The 25,604-nt window shown below is 40.4% G+C and overlaps 1 protein-coding gene across 1 annotated transcript; it reads right to left on the reverse strand.

The window, feature by feature from the left end:
* Positions 1-4,459: 4,459 nt before the first annotated feature.
* On the reverse strand, positions 4,460-5,326 carry Srprb (SRP receptor subunit beta). Its single transcript, XM_026415261.2, is given in 2 exon segments — positions 4,460-4,931; positions 4,933-5,326. Coding segments are annotated over 2 exon segments (792 nt in total). The 5' UTR covers position 5,326; the 3' UTR covers positions 4,460-4,532.
* Between the last annotated feature and the right edge of the window lie 20,278 nt (positions 5,327-25,604).

A 25,604-nucleotide genomic window follows, 5' to 3' on the forward strand; every position in this document is an offset into this window, starting at 1 on the left:
CTGACAGTGTGTTAAAATTTGGGAGATAGTCACTTCCTAGATCTTCTGGTGCCATCTCCTTCCTGTGGTGGGTGTGTGCTCAAAAACTCAGCCTAGGATGGAAAAAGATAATCTTCCCCCCCCACCCCCACCCCAACACCCAGACTAGAGAGCAGGAAAGGGAGAAGAGGAAAAGAAAAATATGTCCCTTTTAAAATAAGCCTCAGAGCTGAAGGGCTGTGTTCAAATAGGTGAAGAGGACCACTGTTACATTACTTGGCCTCTAACTTGTGATCTTCTTGCCTCAGCCTCCCAAATTACTGGGATTAGAGGCGTGTGCCACTGGGCCTGGGAGAGTTTTTCGACTAATAGGCATTTTTCACTTTAATGTAGTTGAATGTATCTTTTTGTCTTAAGAAATTATTTCCAGGGCTGGCACTGTAGCTCAGTGATGGAGCGCTTGCCTCACTCATATGAGGCACTGGGTTCTATCCTCAGCACCACATAAAAATAAATAAATAAAACAAAGGTAAAGAGATCCTTTCCATGAGGTTCTTTTCGGTGTTGTCGTTGTTACTATGCTAGAAAGCAAAATCAGGGCCTGGCACATGCTAGGCAAACACTCTACCACTGCTCTAGGCTCCAAGACCTTTTCCATGATGTTCCAAAAACTTCCCCTTGTATCTATTGTTTGTCTTATAATGCTGCTTTAAGTCTTTAATCTATCTTCTGTAATTTATTTTTGTGCATGTTTCCAGGTAGGGATCTATTTTTCCTAAATATGGCCAAGCACTTGTTCCTGTCTTTTATTGAATAGTCTGTTCTTTCACTATTAATCTGCAAGAAAGACTCTCTATGCATGAATCTTTTTTCCTATATGTGGGTCTATTTCTTGGGCTGCTTATTACATCCTACTCATCTATTTATTGTTCGCATCTATCTATTGTTTTAAATTCTATAGCTTTTAAATAAAAGGTCTTAGTACCTGGATAAGTCATGTTCCAGCGTTTTCAGGAATGTCAGTTTTATTCTTGGCCCTTTGTTCTTCCATGTAATTTGAGAATCACTTTAAAAATTTTTCAAAAAGCCTATTGGAATTTTTATTGTAACAGCATGGGATCTATAGATCATGAAGCTTTGACATCTTTATAATAAGAACTTTTCCTATCTAAGTATATAGTATGTATTTCTCTATTTGAGTCTTGCTTATTAAGTTTCATTAAAATTGTATAATATTCTCCACACAGATTGTGCACAATTGTTGCTAAATGAATGCTTGAATTCTGTTATTTTTTTTATCATGCATACAAAATAGCTGCAAGGTGTATACAATCAAATAGGTACAGGTTAAAGAATAATTATGGAGCCATCGCTTACGTAACCCTACCCAGTTGGAGTATAAAACCTTGTTTGACTTATGGTTTGACTATCAATGCCTGTATCTCCATCTGCTCAATTTTGCCTGTTTCTGATCCTTATGGAAATGGTGTCATGTTGTATTTACACTTCTCTTAGTCAATACCATTCTATGAGATTCATCCATTTTGATGCACACAAAGTATATTTTGTTGTATAAATATACTACAGTTTGTTTATTCTACTCTTCTTGGGTGTTTTGTTTCCAAGCTTTTAGTTATTAAAAACAATTTTTGTATAAAAGTTTGTGCTTATAATGAAGGGGACAGACAGATGAAAGTGGTGGCAACACAAGATTAAGGGAACAATTCCATAAAATGGGCCCACTGTGCTGACCCCCACATGCTTTCTTTTCCAAGAAGCAATTTACCTGCAGCCCTGCCTGGCCTAAGTGGACAGGCTATGTCACATTCCTCAGCAAACTACCTGTTAACTGCAGGAGAAATGCAGGCCCCAAATAATGTTGATAAGAGGAACCCAAATTCTGCTGAAGGGAGAGACTTTTGTAACCCTTTTCACAAACCAGAACCTGAAACTCAGGGAGATAAGGATAATTCCCCCTAACCATAAAATCTGTAAGAATTAATGGTTAAGAATCCAATTAGACCAGGTCAGCATGGGCCAAAGTGACCTAGAGTTGTCATGGCAGTGGGGACTTGAAAGTCTGATGTCACCTTGCTGTCAGCCAAAAGTCAAGAGGTGAACCTGGACAGGACTCTCTGGAAACTTCTCTGGGATGGATCCCAAATAAAACTGGAGTGCAGGAGAGCTACACTGTCCTCTTGCTCTCTGAGAGGACCCTTAAGAGTGTCTCCTTTACCTTTTCCCGTCCCTTGGATAAACTGAGATCATCTCAGAGACATGACTGAAATCTTTCTGACTTGATCACAAGAATGGGAGTTTGAAAGGGGGCCCTTCATTCTGTCTCACTTTCCCAGAAGGGCCCAGCCCTGTAACAATAAGGGTTGTATGTATTTTTCTAGAGCACATGTGCACATATTTTTCTAGGTCAGTGGTTTGTTTTCCTGTTTTGTCTTTGTGGTGCTGGGGGTCAAAATTTAAAAAAAAAAAAATAAAGAGGTGGGGCTGGGGTTGTGGCTCAATGGTAGAGCACTTGCTTTCCTTGCATGCATGGGGCACTGGGTTCAATCCTCAGCACCACATAAATAAATAAAATAAAGGTATTGTGTCCCTCTACAACTAAAAAATAAATAAGTAAATAGATAGATAGTAAAAATAAATAAAATAGATAGATAGATAGATAGATAGATAGATAGATAGATAGATAGATAGGACTATGGATGTAGCTCAGGGTAAAGCACCCTTGGATTCAATCCCCAGTACCAAAAATAAATAAGTAAATGAGACAGGAAGAAAGACTACCCATAGGCAGCCAGAAAAAGGGTCTTGGAGAAAAAAAGGAGGAAGAGAGCATTGGGAAATCAAACTTCTGACCCCAGCTGGCCCTAGTCACAAAGACACTTCCTTAACAGCCCCTAGAAATGACCAAACACAAAAGGTACTTCCTCTTGCACCAACAGATCCTCACCCCAGCCTTGTGGTAACAAGGGCAAAATCACCTTTTCTCCATATTTGCTTAAGATAACAAAATAGAAGTGAATGACCCCTTTCTGAATTCTATATTTAACGTCATCCCCCCAGAATCACCCATAGGGACAGATCAAGCCCATTAAAACCCCTAGACAACAGACACCCACTGGCAAACCTCTCGTGGGACCCATCACCCTCTTCAGGAGCTCTGGGTTCTTTCTACCTATTATCCTAATCAGTCCTATTACTTTACCCTCATCCTTGTGTCTGTGGATTTTATTCTTTGAATTCATGAGAAAAAGAACCCACCTGAAAAACATGCTCCATGTTACATAAGTAAGTAAAAGTAGTAAATAAACCAATAAAAGAATTGAATGATATTCCTACTGAACTACTCTAGTCTCATTTCCTTTCAGTAAGACCAGGGGATGACATAATAGAATTGAGTCTATATTTTCTCTCATTCTAGCAATAAGCAATAATCACCCTTAGATTTCTGAATTAATTAAAAACTCCAGCTCCATTCATTTTCATTGAGAAGCTTTCTGATCAAATATTTTGGTTTGGAAAAAGAGAAAAAAATGTCATTTATAAAAATTTGTAATATGTTTATGCTTTTTTTTTTGAGCTGGACAGGTTGGTTTATTTATCAAGGAATGTATTACTTAAAAAAGCAATAAACACCCAAATGTTTAAGAAGACAGCAAAAAAAATCACTTTGAAAAGGCAATCTTTTTTTAAAGCATGAACGAATATGCACTTCAAAAATCTACAGAAAACTTTTCACTTGTATGTGTTCCACAACATTCTAGCTAAGAGTACAAAACAGGAATAACCTGAGCAGCACATGAACAAAGCCCAGGAACCCTCCGTCATCGAGAAAGCAGAGCAGTGTTTAAGTCTTCCTGTAATCTCCAGTATGATCACTAGAACACGTGAGACCCTTGGCATTTAGAGATTTGGCATCTACGAATCCATCCTCTGGGAAAGACTGATGAAATTTTAAAACCAAAATGCTGAGGCTGGAGTATGACAAGTCACTGAGCTGACAGAGAACATACCCACTGCACACTCAGCCTTGCAGTCTTCATGTGGGGCAACGACAACAACTGCATCTGCAAAGCTGGGAACTCACAGAGGACTAGACAGTGCGCGGTCCCTGAATGTCAGAGGAAATCAGCTAGTTTCATACACAGGCAGGTCTGTTTCCAAGAAAAAGGAACCAAAGCACAGAGGTAGAGGATAAGAGTTTTCAGATAACCAGAGTCTCATGATAATGTCCTCTCTATGTGAACTGTGATGTCACATAGACCTCAATCCTAAATCAAGAACACACTAAAGGGGAGTTACACACACCTTAACAGAGGGAAGATGAGCCAAACAGAGGTGACTCCTTTGAACAGGAGAAATACGGGAAAACTAAATTTAAACAAAAAATCTAAGCTGGTGCCAACAGTAATCTGTTTCCAAAATAAAGAAATTTGTCTAACCACATCTTGTACCCCTTCTTTATCAACGCCAGACTACCCTTTCTCCAAAACTGCCAGTCACCCGCAGACAACCATGGCTGTGCTTCAGATATATGCTCAGGCGATTTTCCCCAGCCATTTCTCCAAGTCCTGCATGTCAGCAGAGCCAGTGTCTCCTCTTCCGCCCTTGGCACTGCACTCAAGGAACTCCACTTTGAGGGGCAACTGTGAGAATTCAAACTCTTTGCCTTTCTTTCCCAGCTGAACAGGGATGGTGCTGGAATTATCCAGAGTGCTGGGGGCAGCAGAACGCGGAACTCGTAAGGTGTTGAGTTCTTTCTCAAGCTGTTGCTGAATTAATTTTGCTGATTTTGCCATTGCAATATCTTGCTTGTTGCAGGCTATCAAGAATGATGGCGTGTTCTTCAGACTCATACTATCAATGAGGACTTGATACAGAAACTCGGCCACATCCTTCACCTCTGGCTGGAATGCTGCGCAGTCCAAAAAAAAAAGCAACAGCCCTGGCTGAAGACTTAAACCACTCCAAGAACTGAAGCCTTAAGCTCTCATGTCCAGGGAGGTCAATCAAGGTCAAGCTGTTGCCCCTGTTATTGTTGACTCTGTATACAGCAGAGCTGTCAGTAATGGAAGTCTGAGTGTCTCTGTAATGGCCTGTTAACAACCTGACAAACAGCAATGTCTTCCCGGAATCACAAAGACCAACAAGGAGAACAGCTCTCTGACTGCTCTTTCTGCTCCAGATGAACTTCCAGAGCACCAGAGTCAGCAGAACTACGAGGAGCGACACCAGTACTGACAACAACGTTGGGTCCCTCTGCTGCAGCTCCTGCCTCAAGGAGTCTAGGTAGGGTTGGAAGGTGCCCCCGGCACCGCCGGTGTCTCCCATCCGCGGGAATCCGCGGAAGCCACTGATGAGGAGCGTGCTCTCCGGTGCCGCCTATGTTTATGCTTTTGATCAATCTGCGTTACTAATGATCATAGTAATAGATAGACTTAGAGGCTTATAGTCACAGAAAGTTAGGCAGAACTTAAAAAAAAATTTTTTTCTGTATGCTTGAACCAGGGGTGCTTAACCACTAAGTCACATCCCCAGCTCTTTCTATATTTTATTTAGAGATAAGGTCTCTATAAGTTGCTTAGGGCCTCACTAAGTTGCTGAGGCAGGCTTTAAACTCGTGTTCCTCCCACCTCAGCCTCCAAGGTGATGGGATTACAAATGTGCACCATGGTACCCAGATTAGAATTTAATTTTTTTGGCGGGTGTGGGGGGTACCAGGGATTAAACTCAGGGACACTCAACTGCTGAGCCATGTCCTCTGCCCTATTTCGTATTTTATTTAGAGACAGGATCTCACTGAGTTGCTTAACACCTCACTTTTGCTGAGGCTGGCTTTGAACTCATGATCCTCCTGCCTCAGCCTCCCCAGCCACTGGGATTTCATGGGTGTGTCATCACACCCGGCTCTCAACCTAGAATTTAAAACTGATACATTTTCATTGCAGATACTTATGAGGGATGACAGTTTAAAACTTCCTTTTTGGGGGGAGGGGTGTATACTAGGGATTTTACCCAGGAGTACTTTATCAATGAGCTATATCCCCAGTTCTTTTTATATTTATTTTGAGACAAGGTCTCACCAAGTTGCCCAGGCTGGCCTTGAACTTGAAGTCCTCCTGCCTCATTCTCCCCAGTCATTGGGATTTCAGGAGTGTGCCACCACACCCAGTTTTAAAGGGGAAAAAAAAGAAAAAAAAAAAAACCTACCAGGAATAAATACTGCTGGGTTAAACACTAATCAGTGCCTAGGAAAGCATAAAGTGAGATAAGGACTCTGAAAGAATGTGTTAACAAGGGAAATGGAGAGAAGCAGCTGGCCACTTTCCTTATCTTCAATCTTTAGGAGAGGATCTAAACAGCGTGACCTTGGTTATAAAATAAAGTAGTCATAAAACATCTGAGGAAATCCACCTGTGCAGTGGGCGTGCAACCTATCTTAAATATCCCCCCTGGGGGCTGGGGATGTGGCTCAAGCGGTAGCGCGCTCGCCTGGCATGCGTGCGGCCCGGGTTCGATCCTCAGCACCACATACCAACAAAGATGTTGTGTCCGCCGAGAACTAAAAAATAAATATTAAAATTCTCTCTCTCTCCCTCTCTCTCTCTCACTCTCTCTTTAAAAAAAAAAAAAAAAATTATCCCCCCTGCTTGAAAGAACCCTGTGACCCTATGTTGTGCTTCAGCCCCCTCCAAGGAGTGTGTGAGCAAGATGTCCAAACCTCCGCATTGAGTCTTCCACATTCTTCCTTTGTGATGGTGAGACAGTATGCTCCGGGGCCTTGCTGCCCTGGGGTTGGACAAAAACACATTGCATTAGAATGTAATCCTGGGGGGAAAGGGAATAGTAATATGAGTTCAAAGAGAAAGAGTGACATGAAATTTCCCACGGTTAAAGAGGAGCTCATTCATGTTTTTTAAAACTTATGGTGGGGAGGGTATCAAATCACTATAACATTTAGAATCCACTGGATACATTAAAAGAATAATGTAGGGCTGGGGCTGTAGCTCAGTGGTAGAGCGCTTGCCTAGCTCATGTGAGGCCCTGGGTTTGATCCTCAGCACCATATAAAAATAAATAAACAAAACAAAGGTATTGTGTCCAAATACAACTAAAAAACAAAAAATTTAAAAAAGAGTAATGTAACAGCTAAATTTTTATCAAAATTTTAATACATAGTAATTTTGTTCTATGTACCAAAAAGAAATTTAATGAGAAATATTAGATTTTAAAACTAGAATGTATGAAGTGGCATGTAATTTTTCAAAACTTATTTTTTTTTTTAGCTATAGATGGACAGCATGCCTTTATTTTATTTTGTTTATTTTTATGCAGTGCTAAGGATTGAACCCAACGCCTCACACTTGCTAGGCAAGCACTCTATCACTGAGCTAAAGACCCAGTCCCTCAAAACTTGTTTTTTTTTTTTTTATGGAGCATATTAACAAAAAAAATGGAACTCCACTAATATAGAATGTTGAAAACATAGAGTTGGTAGGTGTTCATTCAACCCAGTAGCAAGAAAAGAGGTCATATGTACCTACATCTGTGGAATTAAGTGGGAATGGAAGGACTTTATAAATATTTTAACTTTTACTCTTTGCTGAAACTGGAACAGTCCTTACATCAGCAGGCACATCCCACAGACACGAACTCCTTAATCAGCTCCACCTCTGGCACCAGCACAGGGGCCTTTAGCCAGGGTGGAGGAAGATTGGCTCTTCAAGAAGACGCCTCTGTGAGGCACAAGGAGGCGGGTTAGGACATAGGAGAAGAGGGACAGAGGAAAGCAGAGACCAGAGTTTGGTTGAATTCAGATCCATTTGAGACCAGGAAAAGAGATTGTTCGAGAAATATTTAAATGTGTTGTACTTCTCTGATGAACACACATACACACACATCTTTTCTGAGTATTCAATTCAAAACTCTCCCCGCTTCTAGCTCACAGAATGCTCCAGATTGCTTTGGAATGGCAGAAAAATAATTCATTTCATCTTCTCCATTCCATCATTAATGATGGCTTCTTGGCTTACATTTACCGTTGGGATTTTCTCTAAAGAGTTAAAATCCTCCATTTTTTTTCTTTCCCCAGTACTGAGGCATGAACCCAGGGGCACTCTACCACTGAGCTGCATCCCCAACAATTTATATTTTTATTTTGAGACAGGGTCCCACTAGGTTGTGGAGGCTGGCCTCGAACGTTGCTTTAGCCTCCTGAGTAGGTTACATTGTGTAAATTAGAGTTGTGTGCCACCACACCCATCTTAGAGTCTCTTTGCTCATGCCTAAATTCTATTTCTAGGGCACCCCCTTCTTTCTTTCTTTCTTTCTTCTTTCTTTTTTTAATGTTTATTTAGTCGTAGATGAACACACAGTATCTTCTATTTATTTTCATTGTGGTACTGAGTATTGAACCCAGTGCCTCACACATTCTAGGCAAGAGCTTTACCACTGAGCTAAAGCCCCAGCCCATCTAGGGCACCCCTTTCTGTGTCTCATTCTCCTCTTCTACTATTGTGGCAGAGATTGCCGACTATCTACTCCCAATACTTTTCTCTCTTCCCAGGAATGCTCAAACCAGAAAAGAACATCAAAAACCTCACTTACGAGTACACATGGAAAATCCTAATGAAATACAAGAATCACTTCCATTTATCTCCCATTGGCTAGAACATGTAGTCCTCATTTAGTACAAAGAAGACTGAGAAATTTACACAGCCTTGTGCCCAAATAGGAACTAGACTTAAATTTTCAAGGAAGCCATTTTCCCCTCTTTATACTCAACAACATGGCCCACAAAAGCCAATTTCCTACTGTCCCTTCAGTGGTATGGTTTATTTCTGGTGTACCCTTACACATTGTGCTTAGCCTCTTACAGACCCCGCTTTATAGGGAAAGCTTCAAGATTGATGTGGGCGTGGTCACCTCCCCTCCTGTAATACCTGTAATGGACTCAGCCATCAAAACTAAAATTTAAGTTCATCATGATGTAGAGATGTCCTGAGAGAAGAATCTGGTTCTGGTTCTGGGTTCTTTATTCCTCTGAATTCCTGCTTTCCCTTGCTTTTTTTTTTTTTTTTTGGCCAGCTCAACACTACAGTTACATAACTTAAAAACTATTCTCTCCAGCATGTGTAGTTATATTACTGATAAGTTTGACCAGGGTATCTAGATACCATCTTGCCTGAGTAAAAATTTTTAGAAGTTTGTTTAATAAGACATAAAAGGACAGCTGATCTTCAGTTTAGACAAACTATTTCAAAGAACAGAAAAGAAGGAAAGTTACACAAGTCATTTCACAAGACCCACTTTACCCTGACACCCAAACCAGATAAGGTCAGCACAAAAACAAAACAAAACTGAAAATCTTTCTCTTTTATAAACCTAGGTGGAATTATGACTAGATTGTTCAATTAAATGAGCCAATAAACTTTCTTTTGTGCTTAAAAAACACAAACGAAACATTGTTTATAAATGTAATGGAAAATCATAAGTAAAATACAGATAAACCCAATCCAATCATGTATTATAAAAAGAATATGATTCCAGTTCAGCGTGGTGGTGCACACCTGTAATCCAACTCAATGATTTTTTTTTTTTCAGTACTGAAGATTGAGCCTAGGGGCTTCCTACTTCTGAGCTATAGCACCTTGAACACTGGACACACAGAGAAATAGCCCTCATCTAGCTCAACCCACTGAAAGATAACAGGTGACATCTCTGAAGTTCAAAGTGAAATTCTAAAACCCACCCAAGTCTGCTGATAGCGCACTTAGGATTGTGACCTAGGCTTTCTGATGCCAGTCCCTCCTCTTTACACTTCCCTCTCATGAGCAAAACCAAATCTGTCTACACTTCTTATGTAGTTTAACTCTTTCAGTATCGTGGCATCTATGGATATTCATGACCTCAGGACTCACCTTCTATCTTCCAGGGGTGAAGGAAGAGGGGAGGCAAGTGGGATAAAATGAAATAGAAACTTTCCCAGAAGGAAGGGGACGCTTATTTTTAAGATAAATCTTGGGTAGGGAGTTGGAGAATCCCAAAGGGGGTCACACTGAGGTGATAGGAGGGATAAGCCACTATGTCCAATTGTGCAGGTTGTGTGTGGCATGACTTCCAGAGGCACCAACCACATCATGCTTATTGTAGATTAGTGCTTGGTATAGTTTGGATCTGGAACATCTTCCAAAGGCCCAAGTGGTGTAAAGTTTTGCTAATTAGCTTGGCTCTACTGAAAGGTGGTAGAAATTTTTAAGGGGTGAGGCCTAGGGGAGGTCTTAGGTCTTTGGGAGACATGCTCCCAAGTGAGATTGATGGGATACTGATCTCTTCCTCTTTATTTTCCTGCCACGATGAGCTGAGCAGTGTGCTGCACCATATGCTCCTGCCATCATGTGCTGCCTTGCCACTGGCCCAATTGGTCATGGACTGAAACTTCTAAAACTATGAGCTAAAATCATTCTTTTCTCCTTTATAAGTTGATTATCTCAGGTATTTTTTCAGAGCAGCGAAAAGCTAACTAATACCACATTTATTACAATCTTGGGGCAAAATGATAGCAAAACATCCAGGAAAGAGAACATCCTGGAAAGGTACCCCTGGGGCCGGCTGTCCTGCTGAGGAGAGCCTTGACTGTATCAGAGCTGGAGTAAGATCTGGGCATGGAGCTGTCTGCTTGATTCTGGAATTAAGACCTGGCTGCAGACACAATAGAAGAGGAATTCCTGGAGGGAGCAATGGATTCCAAGCTCTAGCTCCTCCTCCTTATGGGTTGTTCTCTCCCCACCCCCAACCCCAGTTCTGTCTGGAATTGCTTCAGCCAGTGCATACACTGGGTCCTGGTCCTTATCTCTGTGCTTGGTACCTCAACTTCCTCTCTCTTCTCTGCCAAATCATTGACCCCACTCCATTCTCCACCATCTGATCTTTGTTTAAGCCTGGGGAAATTATAACCGACTTACTAGAAAGTAATTACATTTGCATTTTCTTTAGGGACAATGTTTCTGTCCTTAAAAAAAAAAAAGTGGTATGAAGTGACTGGCAGCACATTGTGCAGAAATTTAAAAATCTTGAGGAAAAATAGAAACTTCTTAGGAAGTTGTCAGATTATCACAGGTCATCAAAGATACAAAACATGTTTTGTAAAATTTGATAATAATAAGACTCTCTAGCTCCAGCTGGGCATGGTGGTATACACTAGTAATCCCAGGGACTCATGAGGCTGAGGCAGGAGGTTTGTAAACAGCCTCAGCAACTTAGAAAGGCCCTAAGCAATTCCTTGTCTCAAAATAAAGAAAATAAAAAGAGATGGGGATGTGGTTCAGTGGTTAAGTGGCCCTGGGTTAAATCTCTGGTACCAAAAAAAAAAAAAAAAAAAAAAAAAACAAAAAAAAAAACAAAAAAAAAAACCAATAAGACTGTCTTTGAAGAAGTAGGTTTATAGATTTATAGATGTAATCCACTTGTTATTTTAAACAGTGGTAAATCCACTTGTTATTTTACAGCCCAATGAAGAACAGGAATGTGAAGACACAGGATAAAAACTGGAAAACAAGAACTCTATGGATATATTACTAATTTTTGCAAGGACTTTTGCAAAACTTCCATAGGTAAAAAACACATTTAATGAAGTTAATTTATGTAAAGAGACAAACCAGAATTCTAAAGGGTTAACAAAGAATACACCAGACTGAAGATACTTGAGTATTTCTGGATAATCTTTTTTATTTCTTTCATTCTACTACCTTGGACTTAGTTTGTTTTTCTTTTTCTAGTTCTTTGAAGTATGAGCAGGTTGTTTATTTGAGTTCTTCTTTTTTTTTTTTTTTGGTGCTGGGAATTGAATCCAGGGGTGATTAACCACTGAACCACATCCCCAGTCCTTTTTATTTTTTGTTTTGAAACAGAGTTTTGTGAAGTTTCTAAGGGCCTTGATAAATTACTGAGGCTGGCCTCATACTTGTGAATTATAGGCTGTACAACTGTGCCCAGAGAGATTTATTATTTTAAAATTGAGATGTTTACTGCGATGAGCTTCCCTTTTAACATTGCTTTCAGAGCATCCTATAAGTTTTGATGTGTTGTGCTTCCATTTTTGCCTCAGAATGCTTTGTGTGTGTTTGTGCGCGAGCGTACACAGTACTGGAATTGAACCCAGGGTCTTGTTCATGATAAGCAAGCACTCAGCCAGTGAGCTACATCCCCTTCTCTTCAAGATACTTTTTATTTCCCTTTCGATCTCTTCTTTGATTCACTGGGTGTTTATGAGTGTATTGTTTAATTTCCACAAATTTTTAAAATTGCTCCTAGTATTGGTTTCTAGTTTTATACCATGCAGTCAGAAAAGATACTTGAAATGATTCCAATCTATCCTGAAGAATATTCTATATACAATTGAGAAGAAGTATATTCTGCTCCTGTTGGATGGGATGTTCTATACGTGTCTATTACATCCATTTAGTCTATAGTATTATTCAAGTCTTCTCTTTCCTTATTAATTTTTGGTTTGGATGATCAACTCATTGTTGAAAGTGAAATAACAATACTATTATTATTAAATTGTTGTCTATTTTCCCTGAGATTCTGTTCATATTCATATTATATATTAAGATTCTCAGCTGGGCGCAGTGGTGCACACCTGTAATCACAGTGGCTCAGGAGGCTGAGGCAGGAGGATAGAGAGTTCAAAGCCAGCCTCAGCAATGGTGAGGCACTAAGCAACTCAGTGAGACCCTGTCTCTAAATTAAATACAAAATAGGGTTGGGGATGTGGCTCAATGGTTGAGTACTCCTGAGTTCAATCCCTGGTAACACACACACACACACACACACACACACACACACAAGATTCTCTAATATGTGTGCACATGTATTTACATTTGTATGTTCCCTTGAAACATTGACCCCTTTATCATCATACAGTTGACCTTCCTGTCTCATGTGACAGATTTTAACTGAAAGTCTATTTTGTCTAAGTATAGCTATCCCTGCTGTCCTTTGGATACCTTTTCCCAGCCCTTTACTTTCGATACATGTGTATCTGTGAGGCTGAAGTCAGTTTTTGTAAGCAGCGTTTTGTTGGATCTTGTCTTTCAAATCTGTTTAGTCACTCCGCTTCTTTGGACTAGAGAATTTCAAATCATATTTCATTTAAAATAATTACTGATGGATAAGGACTTACTACTGTCATTATGTTAGTGATTTACTGTTTTGTTGTTCCTTTGTTCCTTTCTTCTGATCTTACTGTCTTCTTTGTGATTTGTTGAATTTTCATAGTGGTGTACTTTGATACCTTTATCATTGCTTTTTGTGTATCTATTAGAAGTTTTCCTCTATCTGATGACTGTGGGGCTTATATAAAACATCTTATAATTATAACATAAGTTGCCCAGGTTGGCCTCAAACTTGTAATCTTCCTGCCTCACTCTCCCAGGTCACTGGGATTACAGATGTGCACCACCATGAGCAGCCAACAAGTGCTTTTGTTCACACACAAAAAAAGGAAATTCAAGTTTTGAGTAATGGCTTTGTGCAGCTGAAATAGCTGGCAGATGACCAGACTGAGAAGTTAAAAAACAGTTGAGGACATCTCACAAAAGAAACTTTTGTTAACAATAGTTGAAAAAAGATAAAAGGCCATTTCTAATCCAAACCAAATACTGAGTTGATAGCTCAGCGAAGGCTGGGAAACAGAGAAGTTGGAACACAAATCCTGCTCACTGTGTTAAGCCAAAGCCTTGTTGGAAGATGAGTGCAAAACTTAACACTGGAATGCTGAAGTCCTAACTGCTCCTCAGCCGAAAACCAGTGTTCTTCCAATAATGCTGTTTCAGAAAGAATAAGAATAGGAAGAGAAAAATCAGAGTATCAAGAATGAGGAGGTAAAATTCCACAGAGAATCCAGTAAGTGGAGTGCCGCAGTCTGGCTGGGCACAAATCACGAGCCACTGAAGCAAGAACAAACTTTATTTCTGAACTCCACCAGCACGCTCCACACACGCTCCCCGGGGAATTCTCCCGAATCCATGAGGCTTGTCCAGGAACCAGCAGCCAGAAATATCCTCTGGAAATCCCTCCTCCTGCACTTGCCCAACCAATGGGAACTCTCCAGGAATCCCCAGGAGAACTCCAAAAGCAGCAGAGGCGGATAGTAATGCCTCGCCTGTCAATCAATACTATTGGCAAAATGCCAGGGGCCATTCTGACTCAGCTGTGGCTCTCAGCAGTGGAGGATGAAGTATAGAAAATGAAGACCTCACCTAGATTTTTCTTGACAGCTGGCTGGTTGCACACACTGCCCACAAGAAGATGTTGCTGGTCAGAGAAAGATACGTGTGTATCAGAAGCCAATCATTTCCCCCTCACAACCAGGGAATTTCTTTCCTTTTTGGTACCAGGGATTGAACCCAGGGGTGCTTCACCACTAAGCCACATCCCCGGCCCTTTTTATTTTTTGAGACAGGGTCTCCCTAAGCTGCTTAGGGCTTTGCTAAATTGCTTGTAGAGGCTGGCCTTGAATTCGCAGTCCTCCTATCTCAGCCTTCTAAATCACTGGGATCACAGATGTACACCACCTCACCTGGCCGACCAGAGAATTTCAGCAAACCCTGGGAACACCACAATGAAGACCTTTTCAGAGAGAGGTTTACTAACCCTAGTTTGGCTATTGGCCTGCCCTTTGAAGCTGATGAGAGCCCCTGCTGTGGTTGTTAATGTCTCCTCCTGGATAGATGTGCTAAAATGAACCTGTGTCTGTGGATGATCCTACCTAGTTTTAGGAGCTTATTTTAGGATCTAAAAGAATATTTTTTATCTACGTCTTGGGATAGCTTTATCAGTAAACGTTACCAAGCAACTCACCAGTTTATTTGTCCTTTCCCCCAAGACTATTAAGTATCTTTCGGGTGAGTCATTGATCGTATCTGGAGTTTTTGTTTGTTTGTTTTAGATGCTAAGGATTAAAGCAGGGGATCTAGCATGCTAGGCAAATACTCTATCATTGAGCCACATCACCAGTTCAATCAGTCATGGATTTTATAAGTGCTGGAACTACAACAGGAAACCAGACAAAATTCTAGTCTTTGTAGACCTTATATTCTAATAAGGAAGGTCGGGGAAGTAATAAAGAAACTGACACCAGGTATGGTGGTGTATGCCTGTAATCCCAGTGATTTAGGAGGCTGAGACAGAAGGATCACAAGTTCGAAACTAGCCTCAGCAATTTAGGAAGGCCCTAAGCAACTTAGCAAGACTCTTTCTCAAAATAAAATATTAAAAAGAGCTGGGGATGGAGCTCAGTGGTAAAGCACCCTGGGCTTAATCGTAAGTACTAAAAAAAGAAAAAGAAAAAGAAACTGACAATTAATATAATGCCAGGCACTGGCAAAAGCTTGGTCCTTATCCCTGATGCCAATTCATGCCAATTTAATAATGGAGACATGGTTTTGAGAAAAAGGAAAAAGAAGTTTTATTGCTTTGCTAGCAAAGGAGAAACATAGGGGACTCCAGTCCCAGAGGCTGTGGATCTTTTGCTCATCAGGGAAAACAGAGGGCTTTTAAAGAAGCTCTTCAAAGCTACATTCCAGGTGTGCCCTGGCGAGGGCGGGGGAATGGTGGGTCCCAGGTGCAGCCAGATGGTGTGTAGAACTTCACTTGTTAATTTGGGAGACAGTCACTTCCTAGTTCTTCTCCTTCCTTTGGAGCACAGATAACTACATAATCTTGTTTCCTGATCCCAGGTTAGGGAGGGGGAGAGGGAAAAGAGGAAAAGAAAGACACGTCCCTTTTAAAATAAGCAGCAAGGGCTCTATTCAGAAGGTGAAGTGGACCAGAGTTAAAGGAGGAGGCAGCATTAAGGAGATATCATTTGGGCAGAGACAAGAGCGGAGAGAGAGAAAGTGAGAAAGGCAAAGATTTGGAAAAGATTCTCCCAGGCCAAGAAAGTAGCCAGGTCAAAGGCCCCGAGACACAAACGTGTTTGGTGCATTGAAAAAAATGGCAAGTATTTCAGGCAGAGAGAACATCTGTAAAGATTGGGAACTGGGAAAAAATGCCTTTTGTTCTCATGTGCATATCAGCCCAGCACTATTGTACTTGTCAAAGAATTGGAACTTTATAGGGAGAATGAGGGCCAGCGAGTCACTGGGGGGGTTCCTCTTCCTGCCAAGGAGGGTGTAAGCCACCTGAGAACTTAAAGTCTAAAGTAATTCGTGAAGAACAAAAGACAAGAGTCAGATATATATACTTACAAAAGCAGAGCCCCAGATAGATCCAGTCCACCCAAGAGCTGGCACTAGACAAAAGATAGATGGCTCCTGTGGTTTATTTAAGGGGGTACATTAAAGGCAGGGGTAAGGTTTCAAGAGTTAAGTCTTGCTTCCTGATGTCTTGCAGTCAGCAGGCTGATTGGCATCTTGACAGGTCACACCCATCTCAGGTGCAGTGTGGATCATAGCAGAGCCAACAGGAATTCACCGTGTGTCAGGGCAGTTAACCAGAGGAAATGTCCACTGGTCATTCCCAGACACCAGATGCTCCTGTCCACTAGGTTCCATGTGCACTGGCCCACACGTAGCCCATGAATGGCTTGCAACAGAACTTTAGTCTAATAATATTTTACTCTCATCTGTGGAGTCCTTAACATATGCTTGACAATACAATGAATCCTTTACCAGGTTTGGGTAGTTTAGATGTTGAATGTCCCCCAAAGCTCATGAGTTAAAGGCTTGGTTTCCAGAGTGGTGCTATTAGCAGCTGGTAGAACAAATTTAGGAGGTGGGGCTTAGTAGGAGGTCCTTTGATCATTGGAGATATGCCCTTGAAGTAGTTTGTGGGACCCAGTCTCTTCCTCTTCCTCTTTTGCTTCCCAGCCATGAGGTGAGCATTTTGTTCCACCAGGTGGTTCCCACCATTGCCATCTGGCACCCCCACCAGAGGCTTAAAAGCAGTAGGTTTGCCCAATCATGGAACTTCCAAAATTGTGAGCCAAAAAACCCTTCTTCTTTATGAATTAATTATCCTAGGTATTTTACTATAGCAACAAAAACCTGACTAACACACTATGATTTTCTCACTTGATCCTAATAATTATTCTATGAATTAAAGACTAATGTTATTTCAGTTTTCCAGATGAGGAAACTGAGTCATAGAGTAAATAGGTACTTGCCTAGGGCCCTGGATACTAGGTAGCAAAACTGGCAGAAGATCCCACTGAATTTTAAGGCTGATCTCTTATCCGCCATTATTTTGCATTTTTAACTGAACTCCATGGATGCAGTGGAATGGAGGGTCCAGAGGGGAGGGAAACCCATTAGAAGGCAGGGGTTCAAGGGAAAAATGGTGGTGGTTGGGACCCTGGTAATGGAAGTGGAATGACAAGACAGAGATGGATTTGAGAGAAGCTTAAGAAGTGAAAGTTGGGATTTGTTGATTGATTGGATCCAAGGAGAAATGGACAGAGGGAGAGGTCAAAGCTGATTCTGAGATTCCTGGTCTGTGCAACTCTTTGTGAATCATTTAAAGAAACCAGAAATCAAAAAGGTAGGGAAGTTTAGGGGCTAGGAGGAAGATGGCAAGTGGACTTGAACTAATGCATCCATGGTATTAAGTAGGCAGTTGGGAATGTGGATCTGGAACTCAGAAGTAGGGTTTGAACATGGAGTAAAAATAAGGACCAGGCTGGAGTTGTAGCTCAGCGGTAGAGTGCTTGCCTAGCATGTGTGAGGCACTGGGTTCCATCCTCAGCACCACATTAAATGCATAAATAACATAAAGGTTTAAAAAAGATGATAACAACATTATAAAAAATAAAATAAAATAAGGACCCTGGAAGCAATTCTGGGGTGGCAGGTGAAGGACCCCTGAAAATCCACTCCTCCAGGAGACCTACTAGATTGCTGGCAAAAAAAAAAAAAAGTGTCAAAAGCAACTTTTTAAAACTCCAGAAATTAAGCAAAATCATTCAGAATAAAAGAGCATTGTTTCCAGAAGGGGTCTGAATCGCAGTCAGAAGAGAGTTCCTGGTGTTTTTAACTTGCTCTGTTCATGTCCTCCTGTCCCTGCTCTGCCATTGCCTGCCAATGCTGTTGGTATGAAAACCAGTGGCTGAAACTGCCCAAGCTGAGGAATGGTGTGGAGCTACCCTCAACTATTTCTCCTATCTGCAGCTCCTGTCGAAACTCCATCCTCAAGTCCTGTCTTTATTTAAGAACTGGCAACATAGGAACAGCCCTGTCCTCAGAGTATTCACTAAAAAGGAAAAGCAGCAACCCATCGTTGAACATAGCAGCTACCTGAGATGGTATGATGCTGCGGCTAATGAGCGCTTGACCAAAAAAATTTAAATGGAGCAACAGGGGGATGAGATATTCAAACAGGGATTTGAGAGGCTGAGGATGAAGCTCAGTGGTAGCTAGCATGCATGAGGACCTGAGCTCCATCCCTGGTACAGGGGAAAAAAAAAAAAAAAGAAATCTAAGGGGGCTTTGAAAAGCTCAGACATATTTTTCTGGGATGTTAGAAAGCCTGCACACCTAGCAAGAACTGAGAAGGCCCTAATTACATGCCTCTGGCTAGCCTGTGGCTTAACAGCTGAGGGTGAAGGCTAGGATGGGGGCAAAGGCTAGGATGGGGGTGAAGGCTAGGACAAAGTCGTAAATTGATTGTGGGAGTCCTAAAGGCATCCCCCAACACGTGAGCCCTTTGACAAAGACTGAGAGACATAACGGTCTACGCCAATTTAGGAACTCTTGTCCAATCATTAGCCGACCATTAAGAAAACCAAATGAGACGTGAATGGCTGCACATGATAAAGAATATACAGGCTTTACAAAATTACTCCAGGAATGTCAATAAACAAATGGACAAGAGTAGCAACAGGGAACAGCAATATAACAACCAATGAAAAGTGAGAAGGGAATTGGATTTCCAGAGTTGCCAGGTTGGATTAAAATGTCCAGTTTTCATGCAAAAGACCAGGAAAATATGGACAAATTCCTTGGACCCTTCTTGGGAGGACCTCTTCTGTGACAGATTCCTAGAATTTCCACATGAATTTTGAGATCAACTTGTCAGTTTCTGCAAGACGTGGCTGAGATTTCAAGAAGGATTTTGTTGAATTTATAGATTGATTTAGAGATTATTGCCATTTTAACAATAGCAAGCCTTCATTCATGAATATCATTCTTTTCCATTTCTTTAAATCTTTAGTATCTTTCAACAAAATTTTTCACTCCTTTTATTTCCTACATCTTTTATTGGTGTATTGTAATCATACATAACAGTAGGATTTGTTGTTACATATTTGTACACGCACACAATGTAATATAAAAATTTGGTCAATATCATTCCCCAGTATTTCCGCTTTTCCTTCTCTCCTCCCTCCCTCAGGTCCCTTAGTGTTATATTTTTTTGTTTATTTGTTTTAGTTACATTCTGCATAGTGGCCTTGACATTGAATTAGCAAATGCTGTTGCTAGTCTCAGGGGATACAGTGTTAGGTCCTCACAATGTGCCTCTAGTCTTAATATTTTTTGTCAGTTGAAATGCCATTTGCATTATATAGGTTTCTTTGCCAACATCCTTGTAAAACAAGCCAGTCCCACCAATGCTGAAAACCTGTTGTTCCACATAATACTTATCCTGTATACTTAGCAAATACTTAAAAAATTCTTCCAGTCTCCTGATCTGCAGAACCTGCTTCTCCTCAAATTTAAGGCAGGAGACTTGGGCATCAATCCAAGCTCTTATCATAATTAGCTGTAACTTTGGGCAAATCTCTTAGCATTTTCACTCTCAAAGCCTGGAAAAAATGAGACTGGATGAGATTGTTTATGAGATTCCATTCATTCTGGAGTTCAGCTACTCCCACACTCTTACAATTTTTAAAGCCTACAGCACCACCTGGTGATCAAAGAGAAGAGGAATGCTGAAGAAAAGATTCATAGACGAGTATAGCTACACCTGTATTTTGAGTCTGAATAAAATTTTCGATTTTAAGACAATTTTCTCTCTAAAATGGTCACATCTGAATTGGGAAATTATATTGGCCAAATTGTATATTGTGTACATGTACAAGTCTGTAATGACAAAACCCCACATTATATATAATAATGCACCAATAAAAATGCAAAAAATTAAAATAGCCATATGTAAGTATACTATTACATCTAAAAGTGTCATACAAATCAGGATACTTAAAGTCAAACTCTACTTGGGAATTCGTTATGAATATAAAGACTAACCCTTGAGTGGTCATTATCAATCAGCTACTATTATTTGGCTAAAACAACAACAACTGTTAAACAATTATATAAAATAAAAAATGTTTAATTATACTGTAAATTTTCAATCATTAAAATGATTCATACATATTTTAGCAAAAACATAAATGATGGTGTGGTGTTATTACCCCCCAAATTAAATAAGTATCTATGAATCCATTCTTATATAGACACATAGTTGAATAAATAAAGGAATGAATAAATGAATAAACAAATAATAAATAAGTACAGGAAAAAAAGAAGCTATTCTTTACCAACTAACTCCAATTAATAAATACATAAGAAATGAAGGAAATAAGAAACCCACCAGTAGAGCATCACTGTAATAGTTGTAATAGGTAAGAGTCACCTATGGGTACTAAAGCCAGTACAGAAGAGATAAGAGAAACAGGGTATTTGCAGAGTCTCAAAGTATGTTCCTCAATACTTTTTTAAAGTTACAAAGGGGGAGATAATAGCTTTATAGTGTTGAATCCAGCAAATACCATCTAAATGAAGCAATCAAGGTTAACTTTGCTATATACAGGACATAATGACATCATGTGTGCTTTGACAGGACACAGTGAGAAGGTCATTCCACTTCTGCAGCATTCCTGCCCAAAATACATAACTTCAATATAATAATGATTAGAAATTGGAAAAACACAAATTGAAGCAAAGTCTACAAAATGCATGAGCAATACTCAACAGAAATGTCCTGAGCAAGAAGCAACTATTGAAATTTATTACTGATTAAAAGGAAACTAGACATGAAAAGAAAATAAAGTGTGGCAATAGCTAAACTGTGGAAACAGCCTAGATGCCCTTCAATAGATGAATGGATAAAGAAACTGTGGTATATATTCACAATGGAATGCTACTCAGCCTTAAAGAAGAATGAAATTATGGCATTTACCAGTAAATGGACAGAATTAGAGAATATCAAGCAAAGTGAAGTAAGCCAATCCCCCAAAACCAAAGGCCAAATGTTTTCTCTGATAGGTGGATGCTGATCCATAATGGGCAGGGGGCAAGGGAAGAAGGGAGGAACTTTGGATTGAGCAGAGGAGAGGGAGGGGAAGGAGGGGAGGGGGAGTGTGTGTGTGGGGAAGATGATAGAATGATATGGACATTATGACATTTTTATCCCTATGCATGTGTATGAATGCATGGGTGGTGTAACTTTATATCATGTACAACCAGAGAAATGAAAAATAGTGTTCCATTTGTGTAAAAAAATAAAATTAAATTAAAAAATAGCATTAAAAAAGAAAATGCAGTGTGGGATCCTGGAACAGAAAAGGGACATTAGCAGGAAAACTGGATAACCCAGTACAACCTGTAGTTTAGTTAATAATAAATGCCAATGTTAGTTTTGATCGTAGTACTGACTATATAAGACGCTAACCTTAGGGCAGGCTGGATGAAGGTTACATGGGAATTTCCTACTTTCACTACTTTTCCCTAAATCTAAAACTTTTTCAAAACAAAAAGGTAAATTATTCACACTTAAGGCAAAATTTTTATCTGATTCTATATAAGTGATTATTATCATAGGTGGCTATCAGAACTCTCAGAGGAGAGAGAACAGAATCTCCATGCTTTTGTGTGAGGAAAAAGGACCTATCATTTGGATGGAAAGCAGTGCTTTGTGCCATTATCCTGTTAGGCTGTGTGACAGCTGCTGATTTTTTCTGACACTCGCAGCCCTGTATTCTGGTAACCGATTCCCAAAGTCTTTGTCTCCCTGATCCAGTCCTTGAGCTGTTATGTCCCCAGACTCTATTAGGCACCTGCCCAAGTCAGGTCAGTCAATGCTTTCGTTGGCACTTCTCCTGAAACTATGAGGAAAGAGAATTTTCCCTTCCCCTGGAGTGGTTAAATATGTCACTATAAGACAACATCTAAAGAATGACTGCTAAGGGGCTGGGGTTGTGGCTCAGTGGTAGGGTGCTCGCCAGCACGTGTGAGGCCCTGGGTTTAATCCTCAGCACCACATAAAAATAAATCTAAAAAATAAAGATATTGTGTCCAAGTACAACTAAAAAATGAATATTTAAAAGAAAATTTAAAAAAATGATTGCTAAGAATGTAGATCCAGAGAGAGAGAAAAAAAATCCTTAGAAGTGATGATATCAAGCCCTAATTATACAACTTAAGTCCCTGAATCCAGGAGTGCAGAAGCAGCTACTCCTAGATTTTTAAGTGACATGAGCCAAAGACGGATCTGCCTCCCCACCTCAGTTTACTTGGCTTAAGTCTGTCTGAGTTTAGTTTCTGTCTAAAGAACCATGAGTAATCTATTCTATATTTTGATATTTATTTTAAAATTCAAATGCATTAAAAGAGAGCATAAGATGTTATATTTTTGTAAAGGCAAACTGATTTTAAAAAGGTAAATTGGACACAAGTTTTCTAAGTTTAGAAATAGTTTTTCTTTTTAATTTTTTTTAAAGTTAGTAAGGCATGAGAAACTTAGTAGATAAGAATTCTAACACAATCCAAATGTGTTTAATTTTCCTGATTATCCACTGCAAATATAGGTCAATAAAAATGTCTGTATAACTTTCAGCATCTAAACTCAAATTTCAGTAAAATTAACAGAAACATGAATTGGAATTTGTTATAGTTTGGATATGAAGTGTCCCTTAAAAGCTCCTTTGTTAATTCAGCAATGTCCAGAGGTGAAATGATTAGATTATGAGAGCTGTAACCTAATCTGTTCAACTTAGTCTGAAAAGTCTGACTGGTGGTAATTAAGTAGGTGAGGTGTAGCTGGGGGAGGTACATCACTAGGTGTGTGCCCTGGAAGGGGGCATCTTCCTCTAGCCCCTTCCTTTTTCCCTCTTTCTGCTTACTGACCCCAACATGAGCTAAGCAACTCTCCTCCATTAGTCCCTTCACTCATGAGGTTCTGCCTCACTTGGGCCCAGAGCAACGGAGCTGGCCATCTATGGACTGAGACCTCTGAAACTATGAACCCCAAATAAACTTTACCTCTATAAGTTGTTAGATATTGGGTCACAGTGATGAAAAAAGCTGATGAACACAGTATTTATTATAGTTGTAAGAAGAAGAGGAATGTTTAAATCCCTTGTTGATGAAAGGGAAAAAAAAAAAAAACTTCTTGCTCTCTTGACTACTTCAAACCAGTTTCCATAAAAATCAAGACAAGGTATGCCGTAGCCCTGTCTTTGCTCTCGGCAGCAGTGGTTAATTCAGGAAAAACACTGGATGGAGGAAGATGGGGAATTGACAAGACAGACAGACACACATAGAGAAAAAGCTGAGACCAGGTGGGACATCACCCCCTGATGGAGGATGAATGGTCCAGAGTTAGTATAGGTTATGTAGGTTTCATCAGAAGGTTATTTGTGGGGATGTTTTAGCAAAGCGGCTAATTTGAAGGACACAGGACTGGCAAGACATTAGGGTTATCTTGTTATGCTCAGAATTCTCTATCCTAGGGAGTTGGTGCCTGAGCTCAAGGTCCTGACAGATATAGCTCTTTGATTTTGCATGGATCCTCCTCAGGCCAGGGTCACAATAGCAACTGGGCCATCTTGACCTGTATCTTTGCACAGGAAGTTCCCATTGCCATGAGGCAATCAGAAACCATGATTCAAGTCACAGCTTTCCACAAGGATAAAACCAGTTTTATGTCCAATGGCATAAACATTGATAATACCAAGTATTAACATTGATAATCTATCACATTCAAAAGGAAATATCCATTCATTCCCAAAGGTATACATTTTCCTTTTCCATTCTTTCTTTTTGTGTGTGTGCACACACGTGTGTTTTGCTAGTAATTAAATTTAGGGCCTTGCCCATACTAGGTAAAAGATAATTTCTTATGTGTGTGTGTGTGTGTGTGTGTGTGTGTGTGTATGTGTGTGTTGCTAGGGATTGAACCCAGAGCCTCGTGCATACAAGGCAAGCACTCTACTAACTGAGCTATATCCCCAGCCCTGATAATTTCTGATTATAATGAAATAAAGCTAGAAATTAATTACCAAATCAGGAAGAATTTCCCTTGTCCTGAAGATTTTAGAACTGTCTCGCATGATGCTGAGTCAGGAGAAGTAACAACCAAAGTTGAACCTTCAAGATGAAAATGTGGGGCAGTGCTGGCCTCTGTGTCATCCCCATGCAGGATAGAAAAGGTGCTCCTTCTTCAAGCAAAAAGAAAACCAGGGGGCTGGGGTGTAGCTCAGTGGAAAGCGCTTGTCTAGCATATGTGAAGCACTGGGTGGGATCCCCAGCACTAAAAAAACAGAAGGAAGGAAGGGAAGGAGGGAGGGAGAATAAAAAGGGAGCCAGCCTGCTGGCTCAGCACTGTTTGTGTGGGTGGGCAGCAGCCATGGCTCTGAGCCCCACTGGCTGAAGATGAGCATGAGGCTCAGAGAAACCAAAACCAACTTGAGTTGGTAGACATGGAAGAAAAAAAAAAAAACAGCCCATTAATTTCTCTTCTCTAAGGGAAAAATATTAAGTCTGAATTTTTCCTTAAAATTGGAAGCAAAGTCAGTACTTGGCTGCAAGATGTTGAAGACCAAGGAAAAGTCTCACCCAAGGAACACTTTGAACTTTCAAGGTCCTGACTCCTAAGGACAAAAAGACAAGAAGACACTAGGTTTCAAGTTATTTCATTACTTCATACAACCCACAATTGGATTTAGCCATTTCACATACTTTAGAATAAATCTATTTTAACCAGTTACTATGAAAATTAACTTTTATTATTTCTGATGCTGGCGATTGAACCCAAGGGTGCTGTAGCACTGAATTGCATCTTAGATGCCCCCTGCCCTTTTCTTGAGACAGGGTCTTCATTAGGCTTCTTCAGGATGCTGTATTTCAAAGCCCAGAAAAAGTTGCAATTTGTATTTGTATTGTTAAAGACCCATTCACCGCAATAGAATATTTTTAGAGTGATTTCTGACATTATTTCCCTAAAATCACCAAAAAGATGCAGCACTTTTGGTTCTGTTATGTAGCTCTCTCTTTTACAGCTGAATCTCCCCTAGAATGGGAGCAATAAGGCCTTCAGGTTCTGAAAGAATGGGGAACTTCCTGGGGGCCTAGCTCAGCCAGGCCCTTGGAGGGACCCAAACCTGCTGCAGGTTGAGGCTGGGCTGGCCGGGGCAGGGGGCTGGTGAGGTGAGGAAGTCACTGGAGTGTAGTGAGAACAGGTGAATAGGAACCTAAGAGTTAGGAGGGGAAGGACTGGTATGAGGTCTTTCTTGGGTGGGGCGTAGGAGCAGCTCAAGGTTGATTTTGATGTAAGTCACTGGGCAGGAGTTTAAGAGGTTTCCATTGTGACACAAAGGAAAGAGAAGCTGGGGA

Source organism: Urocitellus parryii, chromosome 1 (assembly GCF_045843805.1).
Source record: "Urocitellus parryii isolate mUroPar1 chromosome 1, mUroPar1.hap1, whole genome shotgun sequence".
Classification (NCBI taxonomy): domain Eukaryota; kingdom Metazoa; phylum Chordata; class Mammalia; order Rodentia; family Sciuridae; genus Urocitellus; species Urocitellus parryii.